The 17,397-nt window shown below is 40.8% G+C and overlaps 1 protein-coding gene across 1 annotated transcript in view; it reads right to left on the reverse strand.

The window, feature by feature from the left end:
- Window positions 1-17,397, reverse strand: part of CNTNAP5 (contactin associated protein family member 5) — a 799,405-nt gene that overhangs the window by 596,996 nt on the left and 185,012 nt on the right. The window contains exon 3 of the mRNA XM_042994206.1: window positions 2,155-2,348. Within this exon, the coding sequence (XP_042850140.1) occupies window positions 2,155-2,348 (194 nt within the window). The remainder of the gene's footprint in view (window positions 1-2,154; window positions 2,349-17,397) is intronic.

Below are 17,397 nucleotides of genomic sequence, written 5' to 3' on the forward strand. Positions count from 1 at the left end.
AAAATTAAAAAAGGAAGGACCATATGATCCAGCAATTCCACAACTGGCTATTTATCTAAAAAAGATGAAAATGCTAATTCAAAAAAGACACACACCCGTATGTTCACTGCAGCATTATTTACAATAGCCAACGTATGCTAACAACTTAAGTGTCCATCAGTGCATGAATGGATAAAGAAGATGTCACACACACACACACACACACACACACACACACACACACACACAGAAGAATAATACTCAGCCATAAAAAAAGAAGGAAATCTTGCCATTTGCAACAACATGGACAGACCATGAGGGAGTTATGCTAAGTAGTATGAGTCAGTCATAGAAAGACAAATACCACATGATTTCACTTACATGTAGAATCTAAAACTCAAAGCAAACAAACAGAACAAACGAAACCTAGACTCAGAGGTACCGAGAAAAGATTGGTGTTGCCAAAAGGGAGGGGCTTGGGGTATGGACAAAATGGGTGAAGAAGATCAAGAAGTAAAATAATCTGGATATCAAATAAAGATGTCACGGGGATGTAATGTGCGGCTTGGAGAATGTAGACTATAATATTATATGGACAATAATGCTGTATGGTGGCAGACAGTAACTAGACTTATTATGGTGACCATTTTGCAAGGTACACAAATGTTGAATTGTAGGTCGTATACCTGAAATGAATATAATATTGCATGTCGATTACACTTTAATAAAAAGATTTAGACAAAAATAACTCAAAACTCCAATTCATTCTGAGAAACAACCAGTTCTGATTGAACATGCCAAAGAAAATAAATAATCCCACATCTCGTAGTCCCTCATAAAACCTTAAAACTTCCTCAAAATGGAAGGTGTGATTATTTCTCCTTTCGAACTAAAAGCAAAACAAAAGGAAGGAAAAAAAACCTTGTAAAATTGTATAAGGGCTTCAAAATTGAGTGAAAAAATAGAATAGTCCCCAAAAGCCTATTTTTAAAATGAAGAAAACACATGCTTTCTGAAAATAATTCAACCTAATATTATAGGCAACCCAGAATAAAGATGATAATAATACTATTCTCAAGATGCAATCTGTTCATGACTAATCTTAATCCTCAGTTTACTATTATTTTCAATTAGCAATATTGATTAGTAGGAGGTTAGCAAAAAGCAATAAACATAAAATAGGAAAAAAAAAATTTTCCAACAAAGCAGGGCCAACACAGACAAATGTAGACCAATACCAGTTTGAAAACAAACTTGGAATTAATTTCACGGGAAAAACATGTAGGGAGATTATGAGAAAGACAGATAATTCTATCAATTGTCAAATCTTCACATTTTATGCACATTGGGAGAAAAATAAATATTTGGAGATGTTTTTCCCTAAATTGTAAGCAACGCAAATGAATACACTTTTTTAATCCAGTGCATGAGTTTCTAAAGCTTCCTCCAGATACCTCTTGCTATGTGCTCTCCCTTTCTAACCTCAATCTGGGGACAGGCTTTCACTAACAGGAGAAGGTCAAGAGGTTGGGCCTTGCGGTAGGGAAGGAAAGTTCTTTTTCACAACTTGGAGAAAACTCTCCTTCGCTTCCTAGCTGCTGATTGTTTATAAAGACAGAATGAGTTTACAGTTTGTAGTTGCCTTGTATTTTTAAACATTTTCATTCCTTTTAAATCTTGATAGAGGCCTTTGAGCACAGTGGTTTCAATGTCAGACCTGATTACAGATTCTAATGCCAAGATTTACGAATTGTGCAATATCGGTCAAATTACATAACTGAGCTAGTTGGGGCACTACAAAGTGTGCAAAGGGCCTGGTACATAATAAACAAGTGAGTAAATACTACTCAATAAATCAATACATTGCCATTAACAATCAGACTCTTGTAGCATCATTCTGGTTTTATGGACGAAGGAACTGAGGCCTAGTCAGTGAATTACTCAAGTTACAAGAAGAGGAGGAAAACACTAAACTTTTGCAACAGACATCCTAATTTCCCTTCAAACAAGAGCCATGCTGGAGATAGGACCCATATACGGTCTAATTATTTCTGAATGGGTACTCAATAGTTGCTAAGCTACCAACAATCTGGGTATAGGAAAATGATAGAAACGCTCACTGGTTACCATTACCACATCTCAGTTTTATTCACCAGAAGAGAAAAGATGTCCTACCCAGATGCTGTCTTCTTGCTTGTACTGTTTCCAGTTGCGTCCTGTGTCACTGAACATCAGGCTGTAACTCGTCACCCAGTCAGAGCTTCCATATCTGCCCTGCGTGGCCACTGCTGTAATCTCCACTCTGTTTCCCAGGTCCATCTGGAGCCACTGTTGAGCATTGGAATCTGCTGGGGACCAACCACCAGTTCCTGGAAGATCAGAGAGAGTGGGTTGTAGTAACATCTCACAGGGCCACACCTTACAGCTCTCACAGAGAAATGAAATGGTGTTCCACTGACATGTCTTTACCCCCAAACGTGCCCTGCTCATCCTTACTGGCCTCAATTTCCATTCTCTTCCATTCTACTCCCTCTCATGCTTCCAGATTCATCTCAAATCCATGCTGTTCCTTCCATAAGTCTTCTGGTCTTTCCTCAGTCATTACACTTTCCATTTTCTGGATTCCTAGTAGAATTGGCTTTGTTTATTTATTTTTATTTGCTTATTGCCTTAACCTTGTAACATGTTTTCTATCCTCCGCCTGATTGTCATCTCCTTCCTTCTTTTCTTCATTCTTTCATCCCTCTCTGTGTTTTCTCTACACCTACCATGGGCCAGGCTCCTTTTTCTTTCTTTCTTTCTTTTGCTGTGGATACAAAGATGAAAGTTCATGGACTATGTCTTTGACTCCTGCCTCATCTGTTTGTCCGATGTTCACCGAGCACCTGAGGTGTTCTTGGTACCAAAGACACACAGACAAAAATATGCAATGTGATATGACAAGAAGCCTTATGAAAGGCAAACAGAAGGTACAACAGGAGCACAGAGAACACAATGCCTAGCTAGGTGATTGGAAAGGCCTATAGACAGGGATGGTGGAACTTAAACCTGAAGCAAATATAACCGTTTTGCAGGCAAACAAGGTTAACTAGAGGAAACATTGGAGAGATCGGCCAGGCCAAGGGAACATCATATGCAAAATCTCAGAAGGACATCAGAGTGGGCTGTGTTACTGGATCTTCTTGGGACTCAGAGTACTTGACACACAGGAACATGCTTACATGTGACAAAAGACTTTGGGCCCAATATTTCATTATTTGACACCCTGGAACTCTGCAGAAGATCAGTATTAGCTCTTGCTTAGTGGGAAGACCATGGCCTCAGTTTTTTATTTTCATTTCACATAGGAACAAAGAAGTTAATAATCATTTTTACTGACCCAAGAGTTCACAGACCTTCTGAATCCTGAGTGGAAACTATGGCAGAGTGCGTATGCCTTGGGTGGGGACAAGATGAAAACAACACCTCTATTAGGCACCTTGCTCAGGGCATCGAGTTGGGGAGTTAGTTAAAATTATAATTTAGAAGGTTTAATCAATAAATTCCTTTTTGAGCTCAGCCTGTGTCACTGAAAATCATTTTAGTAATGTCCCAGTCTACTTTCTCACTATCTCGGAAGGAGTCAATGGGACTTCTCCTTGGTAACTGAGAACTTTCCTGAGCCCTGGCTGCCCAGTGCAGACGGCCTCTCATCGATGGGCGCGGACATGCAGACATAGGAGATACACGACATGAGGTGGGCCCTACTTTGGTCACAGGCACATCCTACAGGTTGTGGGTTGATTTTCTCCTAACAAATAGCTACTGCTCTTAAGCGTTGAAATGCAGAAACAGGAAGAGAAGGAACATTCTCAGCATCTACTGTAGAATGTATTTTATTATATATTTTGCAAGACATGAATACAGTGGCAGATGTGGCTGACTTCCCTACTATCCATTATCTCTTCTTCTGTGGTGGTTGTGAGGCTCAATTTCATTTTTCAGCTCTCTACACTATTAGAGTTGTAGCCACATCCATGGCTATAGTTCTCTCCAATAAAAATGTGACTACGAAGATGTGCCCCTTGCAAGCCAACAAATCTCTTCCCCACTTGCTTTCCCTTTCTACTGACAGATCCAGTTGGCACCAAGGCCCTAGCTGATGGCAGAATGACAGCTTGGAAAGAGCCTGGATTCCTGTATCATCACATGGAGGAAAGCAGCTATCTACTTAAACGCCTGCCCTATATTATAATATGAACAAGAACGAAACATCTATGCTGTTTGAGACATTGGTGGCACATTGGAATTTATTTGATATTGCAGTTCAGCCTACTTTAAATACATGCATAACACCCTGTGAGATAAAAAGCACAATTCTCATAATATAGTCAGGGAGACTGAGATCCAGCAAGTTTAGAACACCTGGCACTCAGAGTTTAATCATAGCTCTTTGAGGCTAATATGTAGCAGAAGAAAAAAAAAGTTTCTAAAAGCCCAGAAAATCAATAAATAAGCAGGAGGCATTTGAGCAGAGATTCTGAGATGCCAGACCCAGAGCTACATTTTTATCAACCAGCTCTGTCTTCACGAACACGTCCACAGTTCCCAGTACAGACCTTCTTTCAACTTCTCACAACTGACAGGGAGGCTTAAGAAGATCTTTCACATTTCCAAAAGAAGTCTAAAGTGATTCTGAACCTGCTCGTTATTTCCATTCAATTTCTCCTCCTGTCCGTTTCATGATGCCTCTTTCTTCTTAAGTGAAAAAAGCAAAGCTGTATAAACTATATGATCTCAACAGTATTAAAACGTGATAGGAGAGGAATTTGTATGGTGATTTCTTCTGAGTGATGAAAATATGAGTGATTCCATCCTTTTATGCTTTTTGCCTGTAACATATTTTCTCTTATCAGCATATCTTTCTTACAGAAACTGAGACTCACATAATTCATATTTATGGGGTTTATTGCATAAAGAATATATGCAACAATTTGACAGCTGTTGGTATAATATGGAACTTGTGACTTGCTGGGTGACCATCACTATGTTTGAAAATCAAAATACTCAAACCTTAACTATTTTCTCTTTTATCCAGACTTCCTAGTCGTGCTTTAGGATTTTTTTCTTCATTTATTTTAATTATTATCATCATACTCATATATGATAAGACTGTATGTTAAGGACGGAAGAGAGAAGGGTGTCTGGGGAGTTCAGTCAGTTAAGCATCTGATTCTTGATTTCAGCTCAGGTCATGATCTCACAGTTCATGAGTTCAAGCCCCGCGTCGGACTCTGCTGATGGTGCAGAGCCTTAAATGACAAGGAATTCTCCTTGTCAACTTGCAGAGCATCCAATCACAGAAGACTGACCAAAACCCAAACCAAAACAAAAGAGGGACAGTTAACGCTAAAACATTTCTTCAACTTTGTCTGAGCCAAAGCCATTCTGAAATTAACCAAAAGGGAATTGTTGCTGTTCACCTTCATTAGCACAAACAGTTAAAAAATGTTCCAAACCCAGAAGCTTCAGCCGACCTTCTTAAAACAGAGGGACGCTATCTGGGTGATAATTGCCAAGGACTCTTTTCCTGCTGCTGAAGATGTTTCCTGCATTACAGCTAATAGGCCAAGTACCCAGGGTTGCCATGGTTGCTATGACAAACATTTTGTTCCTTGCACCAAACAATAAATGTGTTTTCAAAATGATGAGAGAACCCTGAAGATACTATTTGCAGTTACTCTGAAGACACACCAGCCCACACTAGCTTTCTGTGTCTGAATTATTCTCTAAATTGGGGGTGTAACATACACACAGATACCTGTGTTTGGCAAGTCAAAGATGTTAACTAAAGCAGTGCTACCTGTAATTGTGGCTAAGGTATTGATGATCATTAACCGCAATCCCCACAATCTTTGCAGTTGAAATTTAGGAGATTTTAATGCACATTTCAAGGAAGATTTTGATTTTAAAGGAAAAGTAACTTTACATTTTTATGTCACCTAGAATTTTCCAATCGTTTTCAAATACGAGATCCTGCATGATTTTGATGCTGTATCTTAATTTATTCCTAGCACAGCCCAAGCCCCCATACTCTACCTGTGCATTATGCGACTTTTGGGGACAGGATGGGAAAAGGAGGTTATGGACCAAAAGCCCGGAGACCTGGTTCAAGGCACAGTTCTGCTCCTGAGGTTAGACTGGATGAGAAATTCTCAGAGGTGTTCCATCATCAGAAACACCTTGAGGCCTTGTAAAGATGATAATATACATCCTTGGGCCTTCTCATTGATAATGTATTCAGACGCCTAACCTGAGACTCTGTTTTTGTTGTTGTTGTTTTGTTTTGTTTTTTAGAAAGGTGTTTCTGACATGCTGAGTGGTTTGTGAAAAACTCGATGAGACAGCTTCTACGGTTTCCATTCTAATATTTTACAGATGAGATTTGCTTTATTTATCTACTTAGTAGACCAACATAGCTTAAATCTAATATGCTATTTTGGATGGTCAAAAATAACAACAAATAACCACATGAAATTGCCTCTGGATTTAAGAGGGGCACCTTCTCTCATTGGGCCCCCAATTCCTCACACCAGACACAGGTGTAGTTAAATGGAGACTTAAAATTGCCAAGGAAATCTGAAACTTTGTGAATTGGGAAATATCCATCTCTGTTCTTGCATCAATAGTTATTATCACTCCCAGTTAAGCCTATTGTTCCTTCCCATCACCCCCATTATGCAAACCCTTGAAATGTTCATTCATATCCGCTATTAGATAACAGATGGTCCTTGCTCAGTGCTCAGCACCACCCTGTGCACTTGGCACACACGGACTCATTCATCCTCACAGTTATCTCTGCAGCATAGATGTTAATTATTATGCTTGTGTCCATTTTACAGGTGGTGACACTGAGGCCAGAAAGGTTGGACAGCTTTTCCAAGATCACATGACTACACGACTAGTAAGTGGCAGAACAGGGGATTCCAACTCACAAAACCAGGACCCAGAGCCCAATCTCTTAACTATTCGGCAACACCGCCTCTCCACAGGATGGTCAGAGAACCCTCCTCCTGTTCCTTTTCCTTCTCCAAAACAGCAATTATCACTAGAAACATAATTCTTTGCACATTTTCAACATCTCACCTGATTCTCATAGCGATCAGCAATATATTTTTAAATTTCTATTTATAAGAGAATAAAGCAGCCTCAAAGAGTCAACCAGCTTATCGTGGGGAGAGACCCAACGTTCTGATGTCTCACCAATGCCTCTTCTTCATGGAGAATTCTAAACAGGTTTAAAGTAAGACCAAAGAGGGGCGCCTGGGTGGCTCAGTTGGTTGAGCGGCCGACTTCGGCTCAGGTCATGATCTCTCAGTCCGTGGGTTCGAGCCCCGCGTCAGGTTCTGGGCTGACAGCTCGGAGCCTGGAGCCTGTTTCGGATTCTGTGTCTCCCTCTCTCTGACCCTCCCCTGTTCATGCTCTGTCTCTCTCTGTCTCAAAAATAAATAAACATTAAAAAAATTAAAAAAAAAATAAACAAAATAAAGTAAGACCAAAGAGGCATGTCTTCTGACACCCAGCCAGCTCCCTTCCCAGCCCTTTACACCATGATACTTATTCCCCACTTTACACACTAGGAGAAGCTTGGAGCATGAGACAGAATAACTGGTAGAAGGCAGAAATTCCTCAGTTTCTACCCTTATTGCCACTTTTAACTCAGCAAAGGAAATGAGAGTTGATTGAGGTCACACACTAGAAATGGGCACAAAACGGATTATAAATGGGTCTCTGCTCAGCAAAAGTTTACAACTATCTTTCAAAAGGAGAGTGAGTCCCTTTAGTACAAGACCAACAAGAGGTAGAATAATCACATACACGGCATTTCACACCTAAACTATTTGAAGCACATGGCCATTTAAAACAAAATCCCCAAAATAAACCCTAGAGGGAGTAGGTTTCTTATGCGGGTGTTTTCCTCCAGATTTACTCAAGGCCCTAAAAAACTACAAGCACATCATCACAAATGAGTAGGAAGCCTGCTTGAATTACTAGCTGCATCATTATTAAATATTTGGTGCCTGTGTAAGCAAAGGTTCAAGAGTTTTCAGGGACAAAACTGCCCAGCGATGGTAATGAATAAGGCAGAGAGATGGTCTCATAAATATTTAACATTACTCAGTATGGGTAAGAGTGATGACAACATTGGCAAACTTCTCCACAGCCCTCAGCGGGGGGGGGCCTCCTGCATCTGCAAGCACAGCGTCATTATCATTCGTTTGGAATGGGACCTGTGGCTAGGCAGGGACTTCTTCTTCTTCTTGTTAATGTTTATTTATTTATTTTGAGAGATGGAGAGTAAGCCGGGAAGGGGCAGAGAGAGGAGGAGAGAGAGAGATCAGACCATGGGATAGAATGTGGAGCTCGAGCCCATGAACGGTGAGATCATGACCTGAGCAGAAACCAAGAGTCGGTCGCTTAACCGACTGAGTCACCCAGGCGTCCCTGGGAAGTAAGTTATGAGGCTTGGGGTCGGGGGGTGTTGGAGGGAAGACTGGGCATCACCCTTCTGCTACTGGGCACGTGGAGTAGGACCTGGGTGTCACAGGTTGGTCCTCCTACACTTCTATTCAGGGACGTTTATTTAGGGACTAAGGAGCCTCTTGGGAAAAAGCAAGTGGGAACCTGACCAAATACCCTGTAGGTTTCAAAACAGATACACTTGTAGGAAAATGTGGAGTGGGCCTGTTGAGGCCAATTTGCAGAGAAGACCAAAAGTGATCCTAAGATGACACTCATGAAAGGCAAGGAAGAGTCTGGGTTCCATTCGGACACATTCATGATAGAGGCTGCCTCGAGAGTCATGCCGGGAGCGGTGACTCTGTGTGTGTGACTTGGTTTGGGTTTACCAGAAGTCAATTATGAAGAATGGATTTGAGTGTAAGTAGCTCATTTGGGAACTGACCCCAGGAAGTTGGGTGAGAGGGATGCAGATGAGACAGGGAAGGGAGGAAAGCTGACCCTGGCACATCTGCAAGCCAGCCATTCCTGTGGAGGAGCTTAATCTCACCAGTGCAGGATGCACTTTAGGGTTCTATTGTCAGATCATTACCATATACAGGTTTTTTATACACGAACTCAGTCAGGTGTTGATTGAAACTGCGGGTGGGCAGGGTGGTGTTTAAAGCACAGAGAGATAGCCCTTTGGGCAGAGTAGAGAATGTGTAGATGTTGGGGTTGGAAGTGGTGATGCTGGGGATGTCTTCAGGGTTCCTCTCTGGTCTTCCTTAGTAGATGGATTCATCGCCCAGCTATGGGTGCAGGCTGACAACTAGAACTGTCTGCCCCCTTCTCCAGAGATTTGCTCTTGTCCAAACAGAAGTGTTCTTGCCTGGGAAACTACCACTTCCTGGTTCTCATCTCAGCCAGTGATGGATGGATACAAAGTTCCAAAAGCCGATCCCATTGTCTCAAGACATGGCTGATATTTATGGTGGCCCAGAACTTCCTCTTGGCATTGGAAGGAAGCTAGACCTCAGTTGAGACCACATTTCCTACTAGCTTTCCCCTCTGTCTTCCCTCACAGCCTGTCTCCAGAAATCACTCCCCCAGAAATCATTTGAACAAGAAGTCCCATCTCATCTCATCTAAGATGTTGTCCTTGTTCTGAAAGTGGTAAAGTCCAGGAGATGTGGGTTTCAACAGCCTTTGCTACAGTGAGTGTGCTTGGTCACATACCTGTTTGTGTTTCTAGGAGAGAGCTGTATTATTACTCTGAAGGGTTCTAAAGCTCATTACTCTCACAGTTCAGCTGTGACGTCCTACAGTGAATACTTCCCTTGTGAGACAGTGAAGCCATTAAGGTCCTCATGGATCGGAAAAGTATATCTGGCTGCACGTTTCACAGCTCAGAAGTTACACAAGAAGTGAGGGAAAGCAGCAGGAAGGCATTTGGGGCTTGGAAAATTTGGAGTTCGGTCCCAAGGAGGATATCTCACATTGATGCCCCTTGCAGGCCAAAGTTGATTCATATACACATGAAAAACATCCACGTGAGAAGTTCTTGTATATAAAACTTGAAAAGACCCTAGAGTCATACAGTTCAATGTGATACCCAATAGCCAGATGTAGCTGTTTACATGTAAATTAGCTTAACTTAAATTAAAGTTTCAATTCTTAAATAGCCACATTTCAAAAGCTATGTGTGGCTAGGGGCTACCATGTTAGACGGCACAGCTAAGGGATAGTCCATCCTTGCAGAAATTTCTATTGGATAGCATTGTTCTAGAATTTCTCTTATAAAATGGTAGAGGCTGAGTTCTATTTAATTTGTCAAATCAATACAGTTTAACTCCACTCATCGGCTGCTCTGGCCTGGGGAGCTGTGAGTGGATTATTTATTCCTCATTTAATGGATATATAATTATTGAGTTCCATCCATGAGTAAAGCAGTATAAAAGATTGAGCAGCAAGATAAGACACGCTCCCTGTTTTTAGGCAGATAGAGAAAAAATGACTCTCCCAAGAGTTTTTAAGGGAAAATGGAGAAGAGGAATCAAAACTCATTTAAACCTGCAGATCTCATCTTGCTGGCATTGCCACTTAAAACTTTTCTCTCGTGAGCAGCATAGTTTTTAGCACAGCTCACATTCTACATTTACTTTGGCTTCCTAGGACAGTTTTGTTTGAAAGACAGTGCCTAGTCTTGAAAGCCAGTGTTTGAGCTGAAAGCATCACTTTTGACTCCATGAATTTGGGCAAGTAATTTCTCTCCTCCTACAAAAATAATATAGTTACGTGTCCACTTTACCAAGAATCAAGGATCAAGATAATATTTGTCTCTTCATAGGTTTAACCACTATGGCCACAAAATGGTTAAATACAAGTGTGTTTCATTGTTATTTCAAAAGCTTCATTTGGGGCTCAAAAAAATAACTCTGGCATCAGTTCCTCCCTTGATTAGGAAGTTACTCTTTTGACTGGAAGATGTGCAGTATAACCCACCAAAATGGTAGGAGATACAGCTTGAGAGAGAGAGAGAGACAGAGAAAGAGAGAGAGAGAGAGAGGGAGGAGAGGGAACAAATAGAGTCAATTATTCTCTTACTCTGGATCAGATTATTAGTCTAAAGCCAGTCAAATTAATTCTACCACCTTTGACTATGATTGGGTCCAGGAGTGTACACATGACCTCATTATGGCTAATTGGACAGAGAAAAACTGCTGGTGATGTGAAAGCAGAGTAGCTGGGCAGTCGTGGGGCTAGGAAGAGTCTCCTAGCTCTACGCCATTGTTCTCAAACTTCAGCACATCCATATCAGTTGAGGAGCCTGGAAAAACAGGGGTTCTTAGGTCCCTCTGCCAGACTTTCTGGTCCAGAAGATCTGGGATTAGGATAAGTCTAGACAGGCTACATTTTTTTTTAAGACAAGTTCTGAGGTGACATTCATCCTGACGCTGTTCTGAGGAATCAAATTGGATGGCTTAAAAGCAAGCCATAGGTGCCCGTGATTTCTGTTTCTCAGAATGCTGTTAAGTCTGGCTGAGATGTGGGGCAGGCATATTAGCTGGAGAAGGATGTAGACGCCGAGGATGGCATTGATGAACTAATCCACTAGCTCTGAAGCCTGTCTTCACTGAGGGCTTCCTTTGATGTAGGGTAATAAATTTTATTTCTATTCCTGGTGGGTTTTTTTTGAAAAAATATAGAATAAAACACAGATACAGGAAAGCCTCACAAACCAAATATTTAGCTTAATAAACTATTACAGATTGAACACCCTTGTAAATATCATGCTGTTCAAGAAAAAGAAGTATGGGGGTGCCTGGGTGACTCAGTCAGTTAAGGGTCCAACTCTTGACTTCAGCTCAGGTCATGATCTCACAGGGATTGAGCCCTACCTCAGGCTCAGGGGGAAGTACAGAGCCCACTTAGGATTCTCTCTCTCTCCCTCTCTCTCTGCCCCTTTCCCACTTGTTCTCTCTCTCTCTCTCTCTCTCTCTCTCTCTCTCTCTCTCTCTCCCTCTCTCTCCCTCTCTCTCTCAAAATAAATAAATAAAATTGAAAAAAAGAAGTAACACTATGGACACCTCTCAATCTCCATGTGCCGAGTTTCCACCATTTAATAATTTTTCATGCTACTGAGTTTGTTTGTTTTTTTTTTTTCAAACTAGTTAGTTTTCTGTTGTACTCACACACAAAATTACCCTAACAAAGATATCCCAGAGACAGTATCAATTGCTCTGGATATTTTTGTGGAAGAGATTAATGAGAAGCAAGTCCTTAGCAAAACAAATGACATGGATTCTCTTATAAAATCTGGGGTTTTAGCAAATGTGTACATTGATTTAAAAAATTAAGTCCGGGGGCGCCTAGGTGGCTCAGTTGGTTAAGCATCTGGCTTCGGCCTCAGATCTCAGGATCTCCTGATTTTTGAGTTCTAGCCCCGGGTCCGGTTCTGTGCTGACAGCTCAGAGCCTGGAACCTGCTTCAGATTATGTGTCTCCCCTTCTCTCTGCCCCTCCCATGCTCATGCTCTGTCTCTCTCTGTTTCTCAGTAATAAATAAACATTTTTTTTTTAATTTAGTCCGGATGCATGTAAGTGATTGCATAGACAAGTCTGAGTAAGAGAAGGGTAGTGTGAGACATTCAAAAGGGGTCCCCAGGGGAGGGGCCACCACAGGATAAGAGGCACCCACTGGGAATCCTGGAGAAGGATGAACTACTTTTTTTATATTAACTCCTATTTTCTGGTTTCTTGGAGTTGGATATATGTTATCATTTTCACTCCATATGGTAGATTCAATAATCCTTGGCTCATTTTTTTAATGGCATTTCCATAATGTCTTAAGTGAAAGATTGCTAGATGGATTTTAAACAAACGAATTGAGTAGCTCCTACCCAACTACTCCAGGTTAGACAAAGCAAAAGTATCCAGCATACAATATGCTATTCAACTACATTATTTCCTCCTGGGTGTGACCTTCATTGCAAATGCAGTGGTAAACTGTCAACCACTAGACAAATATCTGTTATTAATTGCCATGCCCGTAACTGCATTACTGTATTTTTAAGTGAAAATGCTTCGAATTAAATGCAGCGAACTGACAAACTGATGATCTTATCTCTTTGTGAAGTATGAGTGGCATCAAATAAGTGATTACTTGAGCTAGCATTTTACAGAGTGCTGCTTAGAAATAATCTCAGCTTGGCATTTCAGAGGAAGTGACCAGCCATCAGAGGAAGGAGTAAAGTGTCAATTGCATGGGTTTATCTATCACTTTTGTTGTGCCGAATGCTGATGTTTATAATCTCAGAAGTATTATATTATTGGTGAGAAAAAGTGTTCATATGATCCCCCCTTCCCCTCTTAACATCATTGTGTTTTTCAGTTACCCTGGCTGAATAAAGAGAGGGTCATCACATTGGATTTGTCTGCATTTGCGATAGGGTCCCAAGGCTCCTATTAAACAGCAGCAGATTTCTATTCTGTACCTCTCAATGATCTATTGCTATCCTAGTCAGAGAAGAGGCCTAGGGCATTGTTTAAATATGTAGGTCAAGGTTAGTTTTGCCCACTGGCCTATTAGGCCACAGTATGATTTCAGGGGCATCGACGAGGCACAGGTGTCCGTGTCTCTCTTTCTCTCTTGACACCTGAAAGTCCAGTTTTTGTGGTTAAAACACTGGCAACACCACCTGAAACGCCAAAGTGACCTAAAGGGGTGACTATTACACCAGCACCACCTTTACTCAGATTAATATCTCAGATCAATATGAATAAAGATACTAGTTAACCTTGGGTAGACAGAATTAGATTCAAGTCCAGGTCCTACCAACAATTAGCTGTGTATCCTTAGGTCAGTGACTTGACCTCTCTGAGTCCACTTCCTCATCCTTAACAAACGTGAATGATACCAACTATTTTGGAATACTGATACAATGACAAAAAATAGAGGTTAAGTTTCTACTTCTTAGTTTTGAGCATGGTTTCATATTCATAAAAACTTAGATAACTTTGATTTATTTCCTCCCATCCCCTCTCCAGCCACCTCTGAGATGCTGAATTGAAAAAGGCACAGAGGTTAAGAATTGAAGGAGCAGAAGTCTAGGGATATTCTAGAATAGGGAATCCCCAACAATTGGACTGCCTGAATGCAACTGTTGCTAAAGCACAGGTTCTAATCAGAAGTTTTGGGGACAGAGACTGAGATCCTGCATTTCTAACAGGCTCCCAGGTGCTGCCCGCACTGTCACATAGAGCCCACACTTGGAGAAGTGAGGAGAGCATAAACTCACAAAGGAAGCACAGGACTTGATGTTGGCCATGCTGGGGGCGGGGGGCGGGGAGGGGGGCAGCTAGGACAGGACATAAGAAAGGAAAAGTACTGAAAATAAGGAAAAGACCCTTCAAGTGGAGAGGAGGAAACACTGAGACTTCTGTACGTCCCATTGTCTTTTCAAACAGATGAGATGATACGCATATCATGTCTGGCTCCATCAATCCATATGGGAGACTGGTGCTGTCATTTGCAGGCAGGCACTGCAGTGCTGCCTGTGAAACGGGATCTTCAGATTGTCACCTAGCTATCTGGAACAAGTCCCCAGACAGCCAAGATGCTCATTGTGAGAACCCTGATTCCTGAATTGTCCCGAATCCACTCCTCTGCATGGAAGGACCAGTGAGAACAGATTGAAAACCAACTTACAGAGGCCTTTGTGGGTCCTCAGCTGTTTGCAACCAGTGTTGCCCAAGGGGAAAATAAAAAGTGTGCAAGGATTCTGGGCGAAATGGGGGCAAGGGTTGTGAGCCTCTTCATTGGTCCGTGAGCCCAGGAAGCTGGGAAAGGCCCTGACATTAAAAAAATCAGATTCTCCATGGCAACAAAATTGTCATGCTAGAAACACACAATCTCAACTTACACAGGCAAGCATCTCAAAAATATATCAAGTGAGGAAGAGAGATTAAAATTTCAAGGAACAAATGGCAAAGGTAATGGTTTGCAGAACTGCGGATGGGGAAAGGAATGGGACGGGGAAAGAAAAATACAAACCTTTCCTCTCCCGGGGCCAGAGATGTCTGTTGTTATTTGCCTTTTAATCATAGAAAGTAACTTAAAACCTTCCCCTCACTTTGGAGCACATCTAACCCACAGTTCAGCGGCTTCACACCGTGCCACCAGCTCTGGGCTTCCTGCTGACAGTTAGTGCTTCTCAAAGCCCAGCTGACTTTAAAGCCCAGATCAAAAGCTTTCTTGCCACAAAACAAATCCCATTTGACAAAGTCAGATCCCTCCTAAGCCACAATTATATAGATTGACTTGGTAACCTAAGTTAATGGTGATCTGACCCCCAGTTTGATATATTTTGTCGTGTTTTTTTAAAAGTAATTTGTTCTCTCTCTCTTCTTTTTTAATTTTTATTTCCTTATGGGTGGATGACAAAAGGGCTGAGGGATGTTGTGGAGGGAGAGAACACAAATTCGATTTGGCAAATCCCATCCCTAGATAAGATAACAATACGAATGCTATTATGGTGGGCATTAGCCAACCAATCTCCCTGTTAGTTTTGCAGGTTGCCCAGAATGTGGCTCCCACAGTAGTACCTAAGGGCAAAGGCTGTTTCCAAGACTGCGTTTTTTTTTTCTCAGAAATATTAGTTTGTCACTAGTCACTAGTCAGAACTCACGACACTTGCTTTACTTAGGGCGTGAGGACACTCATCGGCACGCCTTTTCTATAGTCTTCTTTTCAACTTTTGAGTTGATCCCTGCTTCCAACATGACAAAGTTACCAGTGGGGCATCCTTTCTTCCTGCGTATAGGTCAGAAAACTGTGTGCGCTTGAGTTCTGAGCCCAGATGAGAGGTAAAGTGGTCCTTCATTACCTATGTTCAATGTACGCCAGAGGTGTGTGATCCCAGTGGAGGCAGCAGTTTTAAATCGTGCCCGGGACTTGCAGCCAAGTTCACCTCTGTGAAATAGCTCAAGAGTGAACAGCTACAAGAACATGGTTGAGCGCACTCAATACGAGGGAGACATAGTCTCATGGAGGTCAAGAATTTTACAGCTTGTATTTCATCTTGGATGACATGCCAGGATGTTTCCTGATAAATGGATAGAAGGCTGAATGCAGTAGAGTAGAAGGAATTCATGAAATACTGTGATAGGTGAATGAACGAATGAAGGCAGGAATGAAGAAATGGAGTATGTTAAGAAAAAACATCATCCAGAACTTGGAAATCAAAAAAGAGTATGCTATGTCTTTTCAATATCATCCTGGGCAGTTTTCAACAGGACCACTCAATGATTCTTTAATTCTCTAGAATATGCCTGTTATTTGGTTTTGTTATTCATTGATTGATTATTAGATCTTAGATACTGAGAAGTTATATGTTAACTTATAAGTATTTTTCCAGTAGAGAAGATACAACCCCCCAATTTTATTGTATTGTAAGATAGTAGCTAGTTTTGTGTCTACCTAAACATATTTATTCTAATATTCTTTTTTTTCCCCACTGTGTGCCATGGCATTTTTTTAATCTATGAAACCAAGATAATAACACCTGTGTAGAGGGTAGTAGCGATGCACCTTAAAGGCCTAGAAGAGTGATGGCTCTTGGTAAGTAGTAAGTATATTGCTGATATGAGATTTAGTTGTATGATGGTAGACACCCAACCCTACCACTTAGGGAGGAGCCAAACCTGATCATGACAGTGCTGAGTAGCAATGATTTCCATCTGCCAGGGAACTTGCTGTTTAAAACACTACATGGAGAATTCAAATGAAAACCAAGATGTTCTTTGCAATCTCCATGTATATCTGTATATCTGTATAACTGTTTCACACCGTGCATAACAGTTTGCACTTTGGGGTATATTGAATATCTTCCCTCTTTTAAAATAAAAGGGAAGTTTTAAAGGAAGAAATATAGAAAGAGGTGTTCATTAGACAGAGATATATAATTACTTCTAGGCTGTTTCGGTGGACAGACAGCATATAAGTCTATTTGTAGCAGGTGAAAAATAAATCACTGCTTTATACTAATATTTCCAATCAAAATAAAAAATTACAGTTTTCTCAACTTTAAAAATTTTATATTTAGAAAACTCATATGAAAAAATCTGTGCTTAATATGAATATAATATGTTTTATTATAATATACACTACATTTATATATTCTGTATAAGTATTATGTATGCGTGCATATATATACTATATACACATATACTATATATGTATATATACCCTAATATATGGATATATATATTTATATATATCCAACCCTGTATTTATCACCTTTTCTCTATATGTGACTTTGTGTATATATACATAACCATACGTATATATTTGACTTTCTACCTATCCAACTATATATATGTATATTTACACATACATATTATTTATATTACATATATAAAAGTAATAATATCAATATTA

The sequence above is a fragment of the Panthera tigris genome, chromosome C1 (assembly GCF_018350195.1).
Source record: "Panthera tigris isolate Pti1 chromosome C1, P.tigris_Pti1_mat1.1, whole genome shotgun sequence".
NCBI lineage: Eukaryota > Metazoa > Chordata > Mammalia > Carnivora > Felidae > Panthera > Panthera tigris.